At 42.9% G+C, this 23,946-nt stretch overlaps 1 protein-coding gene across 1 annotated transcript in view; it reads left to right on the top strand.

Moving 5' to 3' along the window:
- GRIK3 (glutamate ionotropic receptor kainate type subunit 3) overlaps positions 1 to 23,946 on the top strand; it is a 314,294-nt gene that overhangs the window by 178,445 nt on the left and 111,903 nt on the right. The window contains exons 2-4 of the mRNA XM_075604732.1: positions 13,681 to 13,857; positions 15,699 to 15,956; positions 20,716 to 20,897. Coding sequence (XP_075460847.1) covers positions 13,681 to 13,857; positions 15,699 to 15,956; positions 20,716 to 20,897 — 617 coding nt within the window. The remainder of the gene's footprint in view (positions 1 to 13,680; positions 13,858 to 15,698; positions 15,957 to 20,715; positions 20,898 to 23,946) is intronic.

Below are 23,946 nucleotides of genomic sequence, written 5' to 3'. Positions count from 1 at the left end.
ATCCCTCATTGGAATGCATCGTAACTCATTGAAAGGCAGCCTCCCTCATTGGAATGCATTGTAACTCATTGGAAGGCAGCCTCCCTCATTGGAAGGCAGCCTCCTTCATTGGAACCAGTCTCCCTCATTGGAATGCATCGTAACTCATTGGGAGGCAGCTTCCCTCATTGGAATGCATCGTAACTCATTGAAAGGCAGCCTCCCTCATTGGAAGGCAGCCTCCCTCATTGGAAGGCAGTCACACTTAGTGGAAGACAGGCACTCACTGGAAGGCTCTTATTGCAGAGGAGTGCAATGTCACAGAGATGGACGGTAAAAGAGAGTTAATGGTGCAGTAATCCAAGCAATATAATTCACTCAATGCCCCCAGGTTAGAAATGCAGTCACGTGCATCCAAAATAAATCAAGCTCTTCAAATGCTTCAGATCGTGTTTTTCAATAGTGTAATATAAAAAGTAAATTCAAAAGATTACTCCATATTATATAATATAAATAAACATCTGAACGTTCGTTTAACAATATGAAGTATGCAAAAATGTATGTACTGTACAACACATCCATGTAGAAATAATGTTAAAGTAAAAAGATATGTACAAAAATATACATATTAAAACATACAGTATATATATATATATAAATTATTTTTGTATGAAGAGAAATATTCCACATACATACACATTCAAATTCTTACATACTTCTCAAAATTGAAATTGCTTTTTAGTCCAATTTCTCTAAAATGTAATAATATGTATTCAACAATGAACACAAAATAAAAATACTTTTGAGATACAAATGATGGGCCAAAGTGAATCTAAATACACGAACAACTTCTTTGGAGACCAAAACTAATGTAATCCTCCCTAAAAATGTAATTATTCTATAAAGGAACCCAGATCTACGTCCACAGAGCCCATCTGGATTGAAGGCCTTTAATCTGAAAATTCAAGTGGTTCTGACTGTCATCCCCTCTCTAGTTGTGCTCCACATGGACTTTACTGAATGGAAGGCAGTCCCCTCATTGCTAGTCAGCTTTACTAAATGGAAGGCAGGCCCCTCATTGCTAGTCAGCTTTACTAAATGGAAGGCAGGCTTGCTGAATGGAAGGCAGTCCCCTCATTGGAAGGCAGGCTTGCTGAATGGAAGGCAGACCCCTCATTGGAAGCCAGTCTCACTCAGAAGGCCGTTACACTTAATGGCCTCACTCTGCGAGGATGCAGCACTAAATGAAAGCCTTACTTATTTAGAGACCGCCTCACCCATTGGGATATGCATTTTATTGCAGCTCATCTGGGATAACTTGCATTTAGGAATTATGTAGTGTATATACTTTTCATGAAGGTAACCTCAGGTGAATTAAATCAACCTGTGAAATAAAATAAACAGACAATTAAAAACTCACAAATAATAAACATTGCATGTAATAAATATAATCCCTTTTTACATGAGAACATACTGTATATGGTGTGTAGCCCATGTCCCCCCCCCCGCCCCCCCAGATGCAGATGTCTATCTAGGGTGTAGTGAGGGCTGGCTACATGTACTTGGGTGGTGCGTACATGCTTGGAACAGGAGGGCCTGAGTCTCCCGCGTTGGTGTTGGGGACAACAGGGCCAGGCTTCTGGGGTAATCGCCTTCATTCTTTAGCAACGGTGCAGCGCCTCCATTCTCTATAATCCCCAGGGATGTGGGGTAGGACCCTTATAGAGAAAGAACCCTGGTCCCAGGGTGAATGCTCCAGAACTCACACACAGTCTTATGTAAAACAGCAGCAGTGTCTTTATTGTCTTGTAACACTTTGAGGTAGTACACAGCAGTTCATGCAAAGAGTAGCTCCTAGAAACAGTGCTCCCAATGTACAGGCGTCTCTCTCCTCTCCTTTCCTCCAGAAGTATGCTTCACAGCAGGATGGGCTGAATGGGGCCTCAATACCCCATGCCTCCACCCCACAGGGTAGGCCCTAGGAGTGAGGCTAGATATCCTTCCTCTCACCCCCTAAATAGGGTGAGGGGCAGTGGTCCACCTCTATAGTCCTGTCTGCTCTACTCAGAGGGGCTCTGAGGTCAGGCATGCGCTCTGCTGGGTCTTACTACACTTCAGACCAGCACTCTCCTCCGCTCCAGGACATCACTCCACATACTTCCTCCAGGCTCTCCACAGACTGTTTCTTGGAGATGAGGAGGAGCGCAAGCAGGTGTAGCAAAATATGCAAAAAAGAGAATAACATATATAGTGCAGATGGTAAACACTGTGCTGATAGATGTAATCTATAGAATTGAACTCACATACTGTAGATCGCAGAAAATATCACGTGTCAGAGATCCTTCTCTCTCTGACTGGAGCCCTTTGAATGGTAACAGGGAAATCCCTCAAGGCACGGATATGTATGGATAAGAAGAAAAGCCACAATAGTGCATACTATTCCAATAATGTATTAATCAGACAATTAACACGAGTATATTACACTCACATTCGCCATGTACAAATCAGGTGGAGGAGAGAACCGCAGCTCGTTGTATGGTGGTGCAGGTATAGGCAGCTTCACAGCATTCAGGATTCTCTTCCGCGTATGTCACAGCCGTCGCGTCACTTCCGCTGTCGCGTCACGGCTGAGGGCGGAAGTTCCCATTCAAAGGGCTCCAGTCAGAGAGAGAAGGATCTCTGACACGTGATATTTTCTGCGATCTATGTGAGTTCAATTCTATAGATTACATCTATCAGCACAGTGTTTACCATCTGCACTATATATGTTATTCTCTTTTTTGCATATTTTGCTACACCTGCTTGCGCTCCTCCTCATCTCCAAGAAACAATCTACCCTTCTGGGACCCGGAACTGTCCCATCAGAGGAAGTTGAGCTGCTCTTTACACTTATATATTTTTTCACTATTGGTGTTATATTGTGTGTATATTAGTTGTATTCTTAAACAACATTATTGGATCACCTGGGAGCGCCCAATCCACTTCCCCACACTTTCCCTTCCCCTTCCCTCACTTCCCCTTTGTTTGCGTTCTCCACAGACTGCCAGTCCTGACACTCTGCTCTCCAGACTCGGCTCCAGCTCAGATTGACATCCTCACAGAACTGGGCATTCTGAACGGCCACCTCTTTCTCTCAGCTCTGACTCAACTCACAGCCTCAACTCACAGAACCAACTGACTGAACCAACTGACTCAGACACACACAGGACAGCCCACTAAATAGAGTCAGCCCTGCCCCTCATGATGTCAGCAACGACCTCCCCTCTGTCTAGGCCTGCACAGAGTCAGGGGGCCCCTCCTCTATCACTCCAGGCAGGGCTTGAAGGGGGGAAAACCCATGGTTACTACTGGCGCCTGCCCTTACTCCAGTAGGAGAAGGATAAGTAGCCCGCGCTTACTTACAGGGGCTACAAGTGGTATGTATAATAATGATTTCATTATCTACTAACTCTTTTGTACAGAGCCATCGCCATCTTCCCTCACTCACTGCAAGGCAGACACGCACATTGGAAGTAACTCTTTGTCAGTGATAGGCAGATACATGTTAATTTAAAGTGAGTCTCACTCATTTTGAGACAGATCAACTTATGGAAGTGAATCTCAATCACTGTAGGGCTACCATACTACTGTAATTGGAAGTAAGTCTCACTGATTGTCAATGACACTGCTTCTCTAAAAGGCAGTAACTCCTGCTCACTGGGAAGTACTCACACTCAATGTTAGCATGGCTACGTTCTTAGAGTGTCATTCCTATGACTTTTCAAGCTGTTTATTTTGTACAGAATTGTTTAGTGTTGGACAGATTAAATTAATCCAAATGCATCATTTTTTGGCTTCCATACGAGACCACATGCAACCTTTGGGGATTTCTAAGAGCCCCCCTCGTACCCCTTTAATTACCTAGAGTTTCTAGTAACAGCTCCAGGGCCTTTGAACTCAGTATTCTGGACTTGCTTTCTCTCTCTGATCCTTATCTACTGCTTTCCAGTGGGCTCAGTGCTCTAATGTCTTTACAAACTCTAAATGACTATCGGCTGCTAATCTCTCAACATTGGCTCAGCGATGATTATGTTTGATTTAGTGGGACATTCCCCCCCCCCTAGCTGCATATTCATGTGATGACTTCAATATGTTTTCGGTTCATCACAGATATGCTTTGTGTCAGACTCTCACAGTAAAACACTCATCACTTATCATCGTTATCCAATGTTGTGTCACCCAGGTCTTATTTTCTATTGATTTCATGTTGGATTGACGTTAACTGTGTTGTTAACCTTTGTAAGGATGCGGGGCCAAGCTGTGTATCATCTTAATAGGATGGTTTTATGACTGCGTAACTGTTGACCTACTGTAGTTCCTAGGAGCAGCAGAGGGCAGACACCCTGTGTTGTACAAGTTGTGTGAAGCTTTTACATGTCTTGTATTTATTCATATTACAGCCTTGAAATTGACGTGTGTGTTAATAAATATAGTAAATATAGTAAAATCAATGAACAGCACACCAAGACCGGAAAGTAACGAGGTGCACGAGTGTAAATATAGTATATATAGGTTGTAAATAAGAAAAACGTTTATTGTCAAAGACTGATGTTTTCGTTTTAATAGGACCTTTATCAAGTTAAGATGTGTTTCCTCATCCTAATATACTCTTAGCGAATAGCAAAAAGACGTCATTTCACACATCACTAACCGCTACAGAAAAAAAATAGTGTACACATTTATAAACCGCGTAAATGAGAAATAACAGAATAAACTAGCCACGAAAAAAGGAAAACAATAATGCACTAGGCTAAAATAAAGTAAGCGGGGTATAAATAATATTAGGTTGTGCATACCTCAATGTAAGGTTTAGACACGTTGTTTCCGTTTCCATTCCATTTTTTCTTGCTTATCGCTGTTTCCACAAGTGTAAACTATTATTTTCTGTACTAATTTTTAAAGTCAGTGATTGTGTCACTTTGGACCGTTTTTTGCTATTCACTAAGGGTTTATTAGGGTAATGGGGTGCTATATTTGTTCATCTTGATAAAGCCCCTATTGGGGACAGAAACATTGATCTGTGAAATAAACCTTTTCTCTTATTTTCGTCAATTGAAAGTGAAGCACCTGTGTGTTTGTCTGATCAGCACTATCGCAGTTTAAGGAATAACTCCCTCTGTGTGTACATGGATGTTATGATAATATTATGAGATATTAAGTATTTGAGTCAATCTGGTGCTTCAGTGGTTAATATAGCTACAGTTTTATTTTAAAAATACAAAATATTGGGTTTATGACAGGTCAAGACTTTGCCTGGGTCTGTGCTGGTCTTCAAAGAGGACTTAATTGGGGGGCCTATGACGGATGGCCCACTAGATGTGACATATGTGTTGTTTAGAAGGTGATAAATGATAACTAGAGACTACTCTGTCAGCCTTAAAGAAAACTAAACGTTTGTGAATGATTACTGGTGCATACCAGAGAGAGGTGACACACAGGTTATGCCCTCATTGGAGGACTTTATTAAAAATGAAAATATCATGTGATGTCATCTATTCTACATACTAAGACTTACATATCTGTAATCGTGGCAAAGAGTCATAAGCAATTAGGCCACACAGCATGGGCAAGAGGTGCCATAGGCAGATATCCATTTGCCACTCAAATTTTGGAGCATGACGATCGTGAGTAGTCTCGTTCCATCTGTCATAATCGCCTGAATCTATTGATGTGACTCATGTGTGTCTAGGTATTAGAGAAGGGAAGTTATGAGTGTGTTTATATATTAAGCCGTAGACGTTGGATGTTAGTTTTTTTTTTACCCTGTTGTAAAACCGTCAGTCTCGCAGCTGATTTATGACAGGGGTCTTATGTTGTTTCAATGGGGAAAAAATAGTACATAAGACTTAGCAAGGTATCATAAAAATCAGATTTCAGCAGAGGTGTGTTTTGGACCGAACACATGATTTCTCATACTGTATTTACTACGCACGTGACCTCTCTGGGGAAAACCCTGATGTGTGTATTAAACCTCGTTGCATGAAGTTACAGGCTCACCTGTGTGCTGTTCGTGACAGATAGTATATAGGGCCGGATTGAGGAGATATTGTTCACTTGAGGGACCTTTGCGAAAGTGAAAAGTGGGCCAGCTTGCGAGCTGTGTATTAACCCTTATGCAGGTCACGTGCTCACAAGTGTGCCGTACGTGACAATGGATATATCTAATTTTTCCATTTCATAGCAATTTACAGATACTGTATTCTTCAGAGACATTGATACAGCCACAAAACCCAATTACAGATGAGTAAACAGAGGCGCATAGAGATGGGGAAATGCCTGATATCACACATTACTGTGTGTGGGTTACAGTGATAGGAGCTGAACCCACAAACTTGTATATTCGAGACCAGCATCATAACCACTACATTAATACCCCTAGTCAGAGTTTTGATATACAGTAGAAGGTGTGGTAGAGTGGTTAGACTGTTGGTCCTGCCTCCTTCAAGGTACTGGGTTTAAGTCCAGCCTCTTCCACTCTGTGTGTTCAGTTTATCACATTACAACTCAGTGTATTTGAACACTGGCAGCTGCCAAACACAAGCCCCTCAGATTCCACCCCAGAAGAGGCTGCATGAATGCCTTTACATTCCTAACTGCTTTATAATTGTACTTCAATGGCATGGTATCAATACAAATGATTATTATTTGTATTAATATTAATGATGCCTCGAAGCAGTACGCTGAACAGCGGATCTAACATATGGCCATGGCTTGCTTCATTAAAAGACTTCTCGTTATTTTGGTTTCCACTATTTATTTTTCTCATTGGGGACATATTTCTTTAATTGTTTTGTTAATGTCCTTGTGTCTAATTGGTGAAGGATCCAGATGGACTCAATCTTCCTGGTCTCGATATATACGGGGGACGCTGGGGAGAGAGCTATGGACCATTTATTTGCATATTAACACTTTCATAGTTAAGGATGTTAATGACCTCAGGGTGTTACTGAATTACAGGCTTTGACCCCATTGCTCCGCAATGTGTTGCTGTCCTTTCTGGCAGTGAAGTGGTTAAACAAGTAATTGCTATTATTGGTGCTAGGAGGAGATGATTCTTTACAATCTGTTTAATGTATATCCAATTTGGTATGGTGGGAATCTCTAGGAATTATTACAAAACAATCTGCACATCTTTAAGGACCCCGCAGCCTGGTCCAAGCAGGTAACATTCCACACAGCACATAACAGGAACACAAACAAGTTATGGTGAGTGAAAAAGTGATAAAAACTCTTCCGCCGTAATGATAGAGAACACTCATAAGCACATTCACACATCTCAGACCAGTCCCGTAAACCTGACACGCCATAATCACACAGCATACAGTGCCTTCACTGCCGCAAAGGACTCTGGGTAATAAAATGCAAATGAGCACTCATAGTGCATTACTTTTTGCACTTTATCCGCTTTAACGCGGTTCCTACACAGCACATATGGATTGTAAGAGTACATGTGCAGAGGTATGCAATGGAGACTTTTTTAAGGTGAAATTAAATAAGGCTTTTATTGCGCCTGTTTCTTTAATACAAGAAAATCATCCAAACATATGCAAATAAGGGGTCAAACAAAACTTCTGTTCCACTTGGGAGTATTTCTAGTGAAACCTATGCAGTCCACAACTCCCTTTAGATTAGCATGTCTCCCAGCCCAAACATATATCTTGATATGTGCAGATATACAAAAAGTCTTAGAAAGGAAAGTCTTATCTGTTTCTTGTAGGGGAAGGCTTCTTTGTTCTTCTGGTGTCCACACCTTTGGGCGATAAGGCAATGTCAGGATCCAGGTTTAGAAGTACTTTCCCCTGTGTCTTGCTGGCAGCCTCTTCTGGTAGGCTCAAGACGTCTGTCCCTATGGTCAGTCCCACAACTTGTCAGGAACAATCTCACTTCCTGTCTCAAAGGCAGGCTTTTCTAACAAACCTAATCAGCCAGGTGGTGTTGGTTAATTGACTACCAGCAGTTAACCACCACACTGCTGGATTAGAGGCACATTTCCTGAACAGGGATACATACCTGTTACATACCTCCCCTGTTTGTGGGAAGCTCAGGCTTGCCACGGCCAAAGCCCATCCTTCCACTCTCATTCGAGATATCTCTGTGACTTGAATGGGAGTGGATGGAGGAAGAGAGCCCTCAGTCCCGCTGGGATTGGAGTCCTTTCTCCAGTTTATTCGTGTCTCCTCCCGAAGGTGCTTGAGATCAGCACTCCTCAGTCGCTCGAGGAGGACTTTTTCCAAGTATAGTCTTTTTACTGCGTGCGCGGTCATGAGATTTCCCTTGCGTTGGGTGCTCCTCTTATTGTAGGCAGACTGTATGGCAACAGTTGCAGAGCGTTTAAAAACAGCCCTTTGAGTTTTCCGCTCTTGAAGCTGTCCCTCTGCACTTTTTCCACTCAATGGAGTTGCTAGTTCAGCTTCTTTGGGATTGAGTTGCAATTCCACATCCACTTCCAGAGAATGTCCCAACTTTTCAGCTTCATCAGCTAAGGATTCTTCTGGTTTTGATTCAGCACGTGTACCTTTTTTTGTTGCCTGTTGGGTGGCTGAAGGTTTTGCTAGTGCTTGTTTAGGTGGTTCAAATTTTGCAACCTTGTTTTTCAGACGAGCGGTATTCCCAGCTCTCACTGTACCCCTGTCTTCATGGGTTTTTGTGGCTGTGGGATACTGACGCTTGGTCAGGGTCAATACTTGTCCTAGAACTGTAATCTCATCCGCAAGAGATCCCTGTTTTTTGAGTGCGTCTTGCAAGTCTCTTCTCGGGGAATTTATCTGCACACTTTGCTTTCTCTGAGCTTGCTTCCACATTTTCATTGTATTGTGAAGCACTGTGAATTTCTTTGCTCAGGCCACAGTTACTTGTCTCAGTTTCTGGACCTTTTTGTGCTCCCTCTTGTGCCGAGTCACCTGGGCTCTAAGCTTGGCCTCTAGCGATGCTTTGGTGATGCTCAGGGTAGCTTTCCATTTCTCATGCTGCTTTGCGGGGAAATACTGGGTAATCAGACGTTCCTGCAGCACTTGTACTTCTTTAGCAGCCTGCAGATTGTCTTCCTGCAGAGTTTGCTGCTTCTCCTCGGCCTTCTGGAGGTGCGTACGCAGACCTTGTAGATGGTTCTGTAGTCGGTGCTCTGCTTCAAACTTCTCATCTTCCAAAAGTTTATTTATTTCATTAAGCTCGTGCAGCTTTTCATTCTTTTCCTTGACGAGGTCTGTCAAATGAGAATTTTCTTCTTTCAGTTTTAAGTTTTCTCTTTTTGCAGTCTCTGTAATTTTCAGGGCCTCCATGTATCCCTCCTTCCATTTACGCACATCTGCTTTGAGAATGATAGTCTCCTGGCGGGAGACTTCCATATCTAGGTTGAGGGTCTGAAGCTCCTTCAGAGTGATTTTGAGATTCATATTAAGACTGAGGTTAGTTTTTTGAGAGATGTCCAGCTCCTCAGTGAGACTGTGAAGTTCCTTTTTAGAGACTTCCAGTTTTGTGTGGCAGGTGCCGATCTCGTGGTGTGAGGCATCCAGTGCTGTGCGGAGTGTATGAACCTCCTTCTGGGATACGTCCACCTCTGTCCGGACACTGTTGACCTCTTGTTGTGAGGCATTCAGTTCTAGGCGAAGACCGTGAACCTCTTGCTGAAAGACTGTAATCTCCTTCAGTGCCTCCTCATACTTCCGCTTCATCTTAGCCATCATTTTATCGGCTTGGCTCTGCTTTTCCACCATGGTGGCTTTTGTAGTGTTTGCAGCATCTAGCTCAGTCTTGAGATCGTCCAATTCTGTCCTGGCCAAAGAGTAAATTGTGAGCACATCTTTCTGTAGCTTCACGTTATTTTTCTGTAGCTCTGTGTAATCATCTTTCTTTTGTTTCAATTGTTCACGGAGCATATCACAGTCATGCCTGGCATTTTTCAGGGCATCTTCAGGGCTGGTCAAGGGATCGACACTCACTGGTTCCGGCTCCGCTTCCCTGGGATGGTTGGTTGAGGGTTCCTCACTGTTGGCACCGGACAGACACTTCTTTGGGGTACACGACTTCTGCCTTGGGCCCTCTGGATATTCGGTTATCCGCGGGACGAATTCTCCATTTTCTCTAGGCTGCAGGGCAACTCGGTCCCCCTTTTTCTCCACAGGATCTGCGGACGTGTCTGTTCCTTCCACGGTAAGTGAAGAACCGCTTTTCTTTTTCTGCCTTTTTGTTTTGGATGACTCCGTCCCATCAGGAATACTGGGGTCTCCTTCTTTATTTGATACTTCAGCGGCTTCATTGTATACGCCAGGCTTTTCTTGCAGTTGCGTTAGCTGACAGAAATATTTGGTGATCTGCTGCTCCCGCTCTTTCTCCTGCCGATCATATTTGTCATCATAGAGAGCGGTCTTTTCGGTTCGTGCCGAGTTCAGGCACCCCCACCATTCTTGGGTTGTTTTGTGGGTGTGACTCGGTTCGGGTTCCCCGTAAGAGATATCTTCCTCTTTATTGGACTGGTAGGGCCACTCTTCCATGGGGTAGGGTTCATTACAGGAACTCTGCATCTTGTCCTCCATTTTGGGGCTATCAGGTGTAATTTTCTTCCTGGCCTCAGGAGGCGCTATTGCAGCTGTTGCCACTGTATTTGCTAGAACCCCCAATTGTAGTAGTCCTACAGGTGGGCATATTTTGCTCGTAGAGGTCGTAGCTCTCACAGGCATCTCTGTAGACTTTTTCTTTTTCTTGGGTAAGTTTTACAATATCAGCAGTACTGTGCACGCATTCTCTCTCATTAGGTATACTGGATGTGCAGTTGCTAGGTAAAAACTTCTATTTGCTTTACGCCATTTACTCGCTAGGTGTAATCCCTCTGCTTCAGCAAAATAATGTGGTTTTCTGCTTGAGTTCAGTAATTTTCAGTCTCAACTTTGGGTATTATGGCATTCACTCTTCACACTTTGGGTGTCTGTTTTACTACCAAGATACATAGACAGACTTTACTTGCAGAAAAAAAAAATATATTATTTGCAGTGGAATATTTCTTTCACTCCCGGCAGGGCGACTCAACACACAGCAATTGGCTTTGGAATACCTTTTACACAGCTCAGCAATTCCTTTTTCCCCGGTAGGGCAATTTTACCCTCAGCACTTGTTTACTGAAAATTCCCCTGCTTCAGCACAGTCTTGCATCAATTTTCACACTTTTCTGCATATACTCCATTCACAGCTGGTAGTCCTATGCGGTGTGGCAGCCTTTACTTGCAGAATCAGTACCGCTCGTGGGTCACCATCTGTATTCACTGCTTCAGCTAAACATTTGAAAACAACAAACGCCTATCCCTTTTAAGGGCTAACTTACTTCTTGAACCCTGACTCCGGCTGGAAGGCAAAACCCCTATTTCAATGACCATATTACACTTTATTGTGATAGGCAAGTAAGGTTTATCTGCTTCAGCGCAGTCTCTCTCCTCTTGGAATCGGGGAAAAGAGTCCATCTGTGGTTTTGTGGCTTTCTTCAGTGCAGTGTAGATTTCCTGCCTGGATGTGTATCCATTTAATTCTGGTCTCTGCTGCATGTGATTCTTTGTTTATATTGCTCAGGCTGTTTGTAGGCAAAAAGCACAAAAAATTTCACAGGCAGTCTCCGGGGCCCCATTTAATTTCAAGGGCCACCTCTCGTCCCACTTCTGACGACCATATGTAAGAGGACATGTGCAGAGGTATGCAATGGAGACTTTTTTTAAGGTGAAATTAAATAAGGCTTTTATTGCGCCTGTTTCTTTAACACAAGAAAATCATCCAAACATATGCAAATAAAGGGTCAAACAAAGCTTCTGTTCCACTTGGGAGTATTTCTAGTGAAACCTATGCAGTCCACAACTCCCTTTAGATTAGCATGTCTCCCAGCCCCAAACATATATCTTGATATGTGCAGATATACAAAAAGTCTTAGAAAGGAAAGTCTTTTCAATTTCTTGTAGGGGAAGGCTTCTTTGTTCTTCTGGTGTCCACACCTTTGGGCGATAAGGCAATGGCAGGATCCAGGTTTAGAAGTACTTTCCCCTGTGTCTTGCTGGCAGCCTCTTCTGGTAGGCTCAAGACATCTGTACCTATGGTCAGTCCCACAACTTGTGGGACTCAGGAACAATCTCACTTCCTGTCTCAAAGGCAGGCTTTTTTAACAAACCTAATCAGCCAGGTGGTGTTGGTTAATTGACTACCAGCAGTTAACCACCACACTGCTGGATTAGAGGCACATTTCCTGAACAGGGATAAATCCCCTGTTACATGGATGTTTAAGGACAATGTTTATTATTAGGTTGCTAACACTCTGTTGAAATTGTTGTCAAACTTAGAAAGGACACATTGTGTGTTCATGGACATTCTTCCATAGAACTGCGTCTTACACTACTACTAGTGTTTGTCCCACACTCCAAAGATATATAATTCATGTCTCCCTTTTCATACACAAAGTCATTTAGGAACATATTAAATTAACGACTGTGATAAGTTTACTAGGTTACATCTAGGTAATTGATGCATTCAACAAAAAGACAAATATAAGTTTTGAATTTTTTTTTGCACAAATAAAGATATTACTAGTGAACCCACATTCACATCTCAGGAAGGTCTACAACCCTGCCTTTCTCCATTATCTCTTAGGACACAGTGCTTCCACTGCAGCCAGGGATTCTGGGAAATTACATGCAAATGAGCACACAGTGTCACCTTTTTGAAAGTCGAGTCATTTTAACAGCTTGGTAGACACGATTCTGTGCCCCGATGTCTGTACGGTCAGTCCTGCCTGGATCATAAGTGAAGTAAGGACAGTGACACGTTTATTGAGTTAAACGGATCAGCTTGAATCCTTTTTTAAGATATCAGTATTTTAAAATAATTTTTAAGCATTTCATATTTCCACAATGGACAAATACTTTATCTTTTTACAATTTATATCTAATGTTTCTTGGTGATAAGACTTGTCAGTCCGGAAAGCCCCAAATCTATTCTTAGCTTTCCTCTGTTCTTTTGTTTGCAAAGTCATTTTGAAGCCACCATCAGTCAAACTGATAAACCTAAGCATCTGATATACTGGAAACCAGTGTTCCCGGCAAGAAGCTATACATATTCATTTTTCCTAATATACAAATCAGTAAGACAGTTACTTTAACCCTTTGAGAGCCACAAGACGTACCCTGAATGTCATAATGGCCGGCACTCTGAGGCTTGAAATGTTTTTTTTTTGGGTGAGGGTGATGTTCACCTCTCCAACCGAGCAATGAACACGATCGTAGCAGAAGTGGAGTATCATTCACTACCCTTCATGTCCTGGGTGGCCTGCCCACGACCACGTGATCGCTACAGCAACATGGTGGAGTCTGGAAGACGCTACCGGTCTTCGAACACTTAAAGGGTAATGAATCTTTCTAAGGATGCCAATTAAAAGTCCAAGATAGCCCATCACACAATGATAATAGAATCAATTCAGCTTTTTTGCAGAAGAATACATGATGCACAACATTTCTGGTGTCTAGGATACTTCATCAAGCAGCATAGTAAGGCAGCCGAATACTATGATAAGTTGTTTATAAATTTGTTTTTGACCCACTCAAAGGCTCTTTTTTTTTGGCATCCTTGCCAGCGGGGACTAGAGAAGATACGTAAATCACGTTTTACTAAGTGCTTTATTTGCTGTTGTTCCCACAGGGGGGATCTTTGAGTTACTGGAAGGAACCAAGGGGCAGGTTGAGAGCACAGAGGAACGAGCCTTCAGGTTCGCAGCTAACATCATCAACAGAAACCGAACCTTGCTACCGAACACAACGCTCACCTACGATATTCAGAGGATCAATCTGTACGACAGCTTTGAAGCCAATCGGAAAGGTCAGTGACAAGTGTGATTCTTCTGTACATCTGTCTCCCTATCATAGTACAGACACGATATTAACCAGTGGTCTGATTATAATGGTACTAGTGTCCAGAGCACCACTACTTTATACGTACAAACCCAGAGTACCACTACTTTATACGTACAAACCCAGAGTACCACTACTTTATACTTACAACCCCAGAGTACCACTACTTTATACGTACAAACCCAGAGTACCACTACTTTATACTTACAACCCCAGAGTACAACTACTTTATACTTACAACCCCAGAGTAGCACTATTTTATATGTACAAACCCAGAGTACCACTACTTTATACTTACAACCCCAGAGTACAACTACTTTATACTTACAACCCCAGAGTAGCACTATTTTATACGTACAAACCCAGAGTACCACTACTTTATACGTACAAACCCAGAGTACCACTACTTTATACTTACAAACCCAGAGTACCACTACTTTTTTTATTAATAAGACGGGAGTACCACCATTATAAACTCTTTTTATTAGGAAAAGTTGCAAACATTTTGTACATACAATTCCGTTTCCAATAGTATACAGCACTTAAGTTTCCACATACTCACTGTTTCTGATGCGTATTATATTCCGCTTAAATAGAAACATAAATTGAGAAACAATTTATATATCACAGTTAAATTATTATTTTTATCATCAATTGCATCAAGTTATTTTGCTTCCTTTTTTGTAACAATTAACTTATTCACTTGAAGTCCCACCCACTCCCCCCACCCCCCCGTGACGCAGGGCCGGCCTTAGGGCAAGGTGAGCAAAGCGGTTGCCTTGGGCCCCGCGTCTTCGGGGAGCCCCACGTTCCCACCTCTCCCTTCTCCTCTTGGCGCCAGGATCCAAATTCCGCCTGACAGGAGAGGGGAGAGCTGGAGGAGGAGGCTGAGGAGTCCCCAAGCCGGGGCAGGACCGCACTGTTGCTCACCCCAAGGTAGGGAGGGGGGAGGTGTGTGTAGCTTGGGGAGGTCTTACCTTATGCGGAGCGGCCTTCTGCAGCGTCTGTTGTCATGTCGACGCGCTGCGTTACCATGACAATGTGGGGTCATTACACTGGGACGTCATGGCGATGCGCCGCATTGCTATGACAACATGACGTTGTTACGCTCAGAAGGAGGGCCCTGTTGCCGGCATGCCACCTTGGGCCCCGCCAAAGATAAGGCCGGTCCTGCCGTGGGTTACATGTCTTGGCCAACCACTATTTTTTGTACATAAAACCAAGGTATCGTTACAATTATAACAATTACCAATGACTTAGATGCAATGGACTGGTGTAACAGGTTATATATTGGCTGATGCAATATTATTTAACATTAGGCATGTAGTAAATCTAATAGTTTCTTATTAGAGTCTTATTAGAATCACAAGAGCGTCCTATAATAAACTCTAATTTCTGTTATTATCTTGGAAAATATATTTACAACTACCCATTATGCAACGACTGCACAACTCCAAAGTGATATTACATTAATTGGATTTGGAGTGGGATCTAATTGTGTATATTTTAAAGCAAGAATCAATTCTATGTGCTCACTATAAAAGTTGCTGAAAATCTTCCTCACAGGGAGTTTAAAATAACTACTGCCGTCATGACAACAGAGGTTGTCACGATAGTAGCTGATGATAGGAAAATATTAAACAAGTCAAAACTGAGCAAAAAATGGAAGACTTTGAAGCAGTTATTCAAAAGTAAGAAATAGATCAGCACAACAGGAGTTGTTAGGTCATACTGTGACTTCACTTTTGGGGGGCGGCTGCTTTATGTGTATGAGGCTTGTGTAATAGTTGCAGCCTCTCCCTATTGCAGCCTGTGACCAGCTGGCCCTTGGAGTGGTTGCTATCTTCGGCCCATCTCACAGCTCCTCATCGAATGCCGTCCAGTCCATTTGCAACGCGTTGGAGGTTCCACACATCCAGGTCCGATGGAAGCACCATCCTCTCGATAACAGGGACAGTTTCTATGTCAACTTGTACCCGGACTACGCTTCTCTCAGCCATGCTATCCTGGACCTTGTACAGTTCTTGAAGTGGAGGTCAGCCACAATCGTGTACGATGACAGCACAGGTACGATGGCACCACAAGTGGGTTATGTCCATGGGAGTCAGAAGGGGCAAATAGCTTGAACGCACCAGTGTTAATCCATCAACAACCCCATTTAAAGAGCCCATCCCTCCTAGAACCAAAGTGTACTAATGGCAGTGACATGTTTAATGGTCAGTCCCTCCAAGGACAAATGTGTACTAATGGCAGGGATGTGTTTAAGGGGTGACATCTGGAGGATTGATACCTTTTTACCAAAATCTTACACCTTTAAGTTTGTTTACATTATTCTTTAAAGTTAGTAAACATGATGATCTGAGACTTGGGAGTGGTTTGATTTCCTCTAACTGATCCCTTTTGTCACTCCGTTCAACAAGAGTCTGCCAAGGCAAAGACCCCTCACTCCCCTATCCCTTATCTTTAGGGGCTTTCTGATTAGGACAATGTGGGATAAGGGTAAAGAAAACACATGATTTGATAAACACTGCCCCATTCAGAGGCCTCCGAAGAAAATACATTTCCAAATGAACAAAAGCAGCCCAATCTTTACAATTGTATAAAGAAGACATTAAGGAGCTTATGCTAGTAGCCTTCATAACCCACTGAGGCTGTTTAGCATTTATCAGCCAAAAATAGCTACAGCGATTCAGAAAGCCTCGATAAGTGGGTGGCGAAAGCATTAATCGCCATTTTTGGCTCTCATCCAAAACACATCACCAGGTGTGCCGCGATAAGCCCCTTATCGCCAGTTTTGAAATTCATGCAATTCTAGTACTGAAGCCTTGATTAGGTTATCGAGGCTCTAGTATGGAGATTTTCTCACAAATTCCTCTCGCCAGAAAAGGTTTGCGTGAAGCTGGTGAGAAGGCGGCAAGAGAGGAACTTTTCCTGCATTGGATTGATGCCGGGGGTCTCGGAGCTGGTACACATGAATACCAGCACCAGAAACCCCCGGCATGAATCTGATGCAATAAAAATGCATTTACAGGCAACTTCATTACCTTAGCGGATAACCGCTAAGGCAATGAAGGGTTTAGCTACCGGTGCCATGTTTATTGTAGGTAGGGGGGGGTGGGTGAAGGTGGTATTGGTGGGTGTTTAGGCCTGGTAGGGGGGCTGCGGGTGGAGTTAACCCCTTATACCCGTAATACCGCTAAGATAATGAAGGCGTTAACACCACCCAAATACCAACTTCACCCATCCTCGCTACCCACAAGCATTAAAAACACAACAACCCTACTACCCAGATATGGATAATAGCTCATTTGCCCATTCTAAAATCAAACATTAGCCAGCCAGCATAAAGTAAATAAAACTTCTACTTACCACTGCCCCAATGAATGGCGTCCTCATCACCATACTCCAGGTCTATGTCCTCCGTTGGCAGCAAGAGTACAATAAAAAATACAATATAATGGCCCCTAACCCCTTATTCACCTTAGAGGTTAACAACCACTATAGTAATTAAGGGGTTAACCCACCTTCCCCCCTACCCACCCGGGAGGCCTAACCACCCATCCTGGCACAAGTACCCCCACCCTCTACCCATTATTGGCACAGTGGTACAACATGCCCATACAGTATAATATAGGCATGATAAGCCACTATAGCAGTCAATGGCCAATCTACTGTATAAAAAAAATCATCAAGCGCAACAATACACAACAATGAAAGAAATAAACAAGCAACTAAACACCACAAGAATAAATGAACTACAAAGCCTCAACTACACATCAATAAAAGTATTCTAACACCAAAACCGCAAAAGAATAAAAATTGTGTTATATCAAAATACTAGAATACAATTAAATAAACACCTAACCAACAAAACAATTCAAGAAATAAAATCGCTAACCAATCCTAAAATGTAATAAAAACAAGCCATCCAAATACCAAACAATTTAGTGAAAACAATAAACAGAAATAGAAAAAATAACAATCAAATCAAAACAAGCATTTGGCAAAAAATGCATCGCCTGCCACTGTATTTACAGGTATCTGTACCCTGGGCACAGATTAATACAGTACATTATTAGTGAATGGACAATCAAAAACATAAAAAGAAATAAATATAATAAAAAAGTCTGAAAAAATACAATTACATACATTCAATATTTATCTTACCTTTAGAAGTCTTTACCCTTCGAATCCCTGCGTATCAGGAAACTCTTGAGCTGCGACATCATCCACTGCAATCCGCCTCCATCCTCCTTGAAGGTCAGCATCAGGTAAAAAAAAATCTTCTTTCTTTCATCTTCTTCTGTCATTCAGTTCTTATATCTTCTTTTCTTTCAATCCATTCCCCATGGTAAATCAACAATATAAGTTGCCTCGTCGTCTTCTTGAGCTAAAATTAGACGGAACAGGCCTTTTATAGGACCTGTGACATCACAATTTAGGGTCAGATGGTACAGCTCCAATCCTATTGGACGCTGTATCATGTGACCGGCTTTTATTTTTATTTTTAAGGATGTGACGTCATCTCCAAGGGGGGTACATCACATCCTTAAAATCATATGGCTCATTTCACATGGTATTACAGCCAATGGGATTGAAGACAATCCCATTGGTTCCTGTACCATGTGATATAGTCCATTAGCCGGTTACATGATACAGTGTCCAATCGGATTGGAGCTGTACCATCTGACCCTAAAATGTGACATCACAGGTCCTATAAAATGCCTGTTCCCTTTCGTTTTAGCTCAAGAAGACGACGAGGCAACTTCCGTTGCTGGATTTACCATGGGGAAGATAAAGAAAAGAAGAAAAGAATGTCAGAAGATAGAAGAAAGTGAAAGAAGATGAAAGAAAAAAGATTTTTTTTTTATCTGATGCTGATCTTCAAGGAGGATGGAGTCGATTGCAGTGGATGACGTCGCAGGTCAAGAGCTTCCTGATACGCCGGGATTCGGAGGGTGAAGATTTGTAAAGGTAAGATAAATATTGAGTGTATGTACAGTAATTGTCTTTTTTCATTGTATTTATTTTTATGTTTTTGATTGCCCATTGACTGCTAATGTATTAATCTGTGCCCCTTTAGGGTACAGATAAATACAGTGACAGACAATACATTTTTTGGCAAATGCTTGTTTTGATTTGATTGTTATTTTTTTCTATTTCTGTTTATTGTTTTTAAATTGTTTTGTATTTGGATGGCTTGTTTTTATTACATTTTAAGATTGGTCAGCGATTTTATTTCTTGAATTGTTTTGTTGGTTAAGTGTTTATTTAATTGTATTCTAGTATTTTGGTATAACATAATTTTTATTCTTTTGCGTTGTTGGTGGTAGAATAATTTTATTGATGTGTAGCTGAGGCTTTGCAGTTCTTTTATTGTTGTGGTGTTTAGGTGCTTGTTTATTTCTTTAATTGTTGTGTATTGTTGTGCTTGATGATTTGTTTTTATAGGTTGGCCATTGACTGCTATAGTGGCTTATCATGCCCATATTACTGTATATGGGTATGATGTACCACTGTTCCAATCAATGGGTAGAGGGTGGGGGTACTTGTGTCGGGGTGGGTGGTTAGACCTCCCTGGTGGGTAGCGGGGAGGGTGGGTTAACCCCTTAATCAACTTAGCAATTAATAACCGCTATAGTAATTAAGGGGTTAGGGGCCATTAGATTGTATTTTTTCTTGTACTCTTGCTGCCAATGGAGGACATGGACCTGGAGTATGCGGACGAGGATGTACTTCATCATGGCAGGGGTAAGTAGAAGTTGTATTTACTTTATTTATGCTGGCTGGTTAATGTTTGATTTTAGAATGGGCATATGAGCTATTTATCCATATCTGGATAATAGTAATTTTGCCCATTACTGTATTGTATGTGTTGGTGGGGATGGGGGGTGGGGGGGTAGTAGAGTTGTTGTATTTATTTTTGTTTCTTGGGGGTAGAGGGATTGGGTGAAGGGGGTAGTTGCCCCAAGAGCGGGTCTTCAGGCCTAATGGGGGGGGGGGGGGGGGGGGGCGAAGCAGGACTGGTTCACACCACTATGGTAGTGAATGGGTTAACTCCTCCTGCAACCTTACCGGCTGGCCTAACCACCCACCCTGAGGCTACTACCCACTTCATCCACCCCCTCTGCCCCCAATAACCAGGCTATTGAAGTTGAACCTCTTCTCTGCTTTAGCGGTAATGAAGCTGTTTTAATAACAATTTTATTACTAGTGTACATGAGCAGGGGGTCTCTGGAGCAGAACTGCGTTGATTTCAGGTCCGGGGACCCCCTGCTTCCTGAGATACAGGCCCCGCTATGGGGTGCCAGTATCTCCTATGCATTTAAATGTCTCGCGTCATGTGACCGGGACATTTATTAAATGCATAGGAGATACCAGTACCCCATAACGGGGCCTGAATATCGGGAAGCAGGGGGTCCCCAGACCTCAAATCAATGCGGTCCTGCTCCGGAGACCCGCTGCTCATGTACACTAGTATTTAAATTATTAAAACCATGACAGCTCTCTGTGCAGCTGGGCCAGATCGCTGCAGATGCACGGGTGAGAACTTTTGAGAGAGGCGAATATCACGTCGTTGCTCCTCGTACTTTTTGGGGGCCTATTCTGGTAGCCTTTATAAAGGCTTTCTGAATACCGTGATAAAGACACTGAAAAAAAACGGTGGTGTAACATGCCCAGCGAGATGTTTTATGAAGGCTTCTATCATAGGCCCCTTTATCTTTTACAAAATAATGTTTCATTGTCAGCTACCAGGGATTGCAGCTATATCTACATCAGCCGTATAATCTATACCTATTCAATCGACTCATGTATTTCTCCACAGGCCTTATCCGACTGCAGGAGCTCATCATGGCCCCTTCACGCTACAACATTCGTCTGAAAATCCGACAGCTTCCCCTAGAGTACGAGGACGCCCGGCCCCTCCTGAAGGAGATGAAGAGAGGCAGGGAGTTCCGCATCATTTTTGATTGCAGTCACACCATGGCAGCGCAGATACTCAGGCAGGTGAGTATGGCACCGATATGCAGCACAGAGAGAATAGCCTTGAGTGTGTCTGCATGTCTGCCACTGGTCCCCAAACATCCAAACCTGATTCATTCACCCCTCTATCATATCATCAAAATGCTAATAGGAGATCAGGAGAACCACTACTTTTTTATTTTCACACCCATGGTGCATTAGTTGGTCAAGGCAGAAAAATGTTCAGCATTTGGGAAATAGGACATTAGCGGCAGATTTTGAGGTTGTTAAATTTAGCACAATATCTTCCCAGCATGTCCAGTAACTCCCTGCGTCAGAGAGAAATAGTCCCTGCGTGATCTCTTCAGCAGTTCAGGGTGTTTCCCTGGACTAGAGATCTCCCTGCAGTGAATACTGCCAGCTTTGCAAAGGCCTATAATGAAGCAGGTGAGCAGACAATTAAGGCAGCCCTCTGCCTTTAACCTGTTCAGTGCTGCCTCAGACTCTGCAAATAGATCTTATTACGCGATAGGAATTCACCCTGATACAGGGGGTTTAAGGCCGCTCAACATGGTATTAACCATAGACTTGTCAGGAGGGTGCTGAGTAGGCCTCTTTGAGGAGATGGATTTTTGAGGTAACTTCTGAAAGTGTGAATAGTGGGGAAGAGTCTGATGGTTCGGAGGGAAAGAGTTCCACAGTCATGGTGCAGCCCTAGAGACGTTTTGGAGACGGGAATTACAGGAAGTAATGGGGGGTAGGAGGAGAGATGTAGGTCCTATCCTGAGCAGACACTGCATGTGGGATTTAGATTGCAAAGAGAGGGGCAGTATCATGGAGAGCTTTGTAGATGAGAACCAGAAGTTTGAATTTGATTCTACTCGATATAAAGATACAGCCAACGTCATTGCACCTGCTATCGTGATGTTAGGTACACAGGGGCCTATTCTCGTAGGTCTTATTACATGACAGGGTATTCACCCTGTTACACTCCTACCCTGTTTGTGGGTAGCTATGGCTTGCCACGGCAGAAGCCTTGTCCCTCCACTCTCTAATGAGCCCTAGTCCTAGGTTGAGGGAGAATGGCTGGAAGGAGAGAGACCACATATTTAGGTTTTTTTCCCCCCAGGGCAAACTTGTCCTCTTCAGGCGATCTTCACTCCTACCAGCAATCTTACTTTTTGCCTTTGGGACTTGCTACCTCTCCCTCAGTTCGTGGCCATAACATGTGGTCGCGATTGAAGAAACCATTGCTGACAAAGGTACTTGTAGCCTGTGCAAGCAACCAGTGACTCTTCCAGGAGATGCTCGGATTCAGCTCGCTTTAATCGCTCCTCATTGACTTTTCCAAAGAACAAAAAAAGAAAAACTGCGACGCACCACCGTTTTCGAAGAAGGAGGATGACTTGAAATCTAAAAACGTTTTATTGGATCAAGTGCAAATAGACCTACATGTTTCGCGCATAGTGCGCTTTTTCGAGGTCCCTCAGGGTTGCAGTTTTTCTATTTTTGTTCTATTCAGCCTTCGCGGACAGCACACCGGAGGACCTTGATCATGCCCTGATTGAAAAGGGGGTTTGAGTTACATCCCACTCCGTGCGGCAGCAGCGATCTACCCAATCCGGTGAGAAAGGAGTACAGTGATTATACCAGGCGCCATATGGATTTTTAAGAGAACTGGGCGCCATTCATTTTTCCTGGATGGTGCATACTCTGATTCAGAGTGAGGCCAGGTAGGCGCAATCTTATTACTTAATCATCTACTGGACACCCGCACACTAATCCATATATGATTCTATGGGCTTGATCAGGTCCTTATATTCAAATCAATATACACTATTCTTGTTTATAAGAGACCTCATTAGTCTCTTTTTTTGTTTGAATACTTTCGAGCCCCAGAATTACTTCCAATCTACTGACTTTTCGAAAAGCACAGATTTTCCACGATGTGTTTAGCTTCCTCAACCCTGTGAAAGACGTCTCACTCAAGCTCATTTTCACCTTTTTCCCAACACATCTTTTACTCGCTTGGCAAGGGGTTGTTTCATGCATTGTACAGTTTTTTTCTTTGCTGTCACTAGGGTGACCATCCACGTCTGTCTCTGTATCAATGATCTCGTGCAGCTCAACCATGGCGAAGTTTTCATCAATTTTGATTGACTCCTGTGGCATATGTCTTTGGCAGTCGGCAGACTTATAGTCTTGGGCCTCTCTTTCTTGCTGCATTCATTTATCCAGCCTGTCTGCTTCTTCAATGTGTGGGGAAGTCCCAAGTGATGTCTGCTGGGTATCTATACTACAGAATCACCATCTTGAAGCTCCTTCAGAACCAGAGGACCCCGGCCTACAGCTTACTTATCCATCACGGACTTAGCCGCAAAAAGCATAACCTCCTTATCAATAGAGAGGTAATTTGCATCTGGTTCAGGAGCCTTAATTTCCAGTACATCAATCTTTCCACAGTTCTCTTCACACCTAACCGTTTTTTTTGTTGCGATCGGCAAACCTGTAGTCTTGTGCCTTTTTTCCTTTGTAAAGAGAAGTGGACAACCAGAGTTGCATCATTAGGATCGTGATCACAGATACAGTTCAGTCTCAATCTAGCCAAAGACGGCTGTTTTCATTGTGAGGAATCTGGTTTGAGCCACGTGGGTAAGGTAGCATGACTGGATTTGTATTGTACTTCTCAGTCCTAATTCAGTTCTTCTTTCCTGGATTTTGTGGAAAGCTGGTTGTAGCACTGAGAAGGTATGTGTTGATGTGCTTATAGCAGCACACAGCTTGCTTGGTTGTGATATAGGACCTATATTTGGACCGAATCACGAAAGCAGCTTCCTTCATTCTCCTGCAGCATCTTTGCTGCAGCTACTTCCTAACATTTGGCTGGACCACAATTACACATTGCTTCAAATGTTTATATTTTTTTCTTTGTAGTTGCATTCTCTATATTGACTGGAGAAGGCAAGCTGCTTTATTCTGGCTATAAAGCTAGTGAGCTTTCGTTCCTCTGTAGGCAGCCTGTATGACGACTGTCCCAGAGCGTTTGAGCAGATAATTTTCTCTCTCCAACCTTCCTTTGATAAGAGCTCTGTAG

Source organism: Ascaphus truei, chromosome 6, assembly GCF_040206685.1.
Source record: "Ascaphus truei isolate aAscTru1 chromosome 6, aAscTru1.hap1, whole genome shotgun sequence".
Lineage (NCBI taxonomy): Eukaryota > Metazoa > Chordata > Amphibia > Anura > Ascaphidae > Ascaphus > Ascaphus truei.
This window is presented reverse-complemented; position numbering and strand designations above follow the sequence as displayed.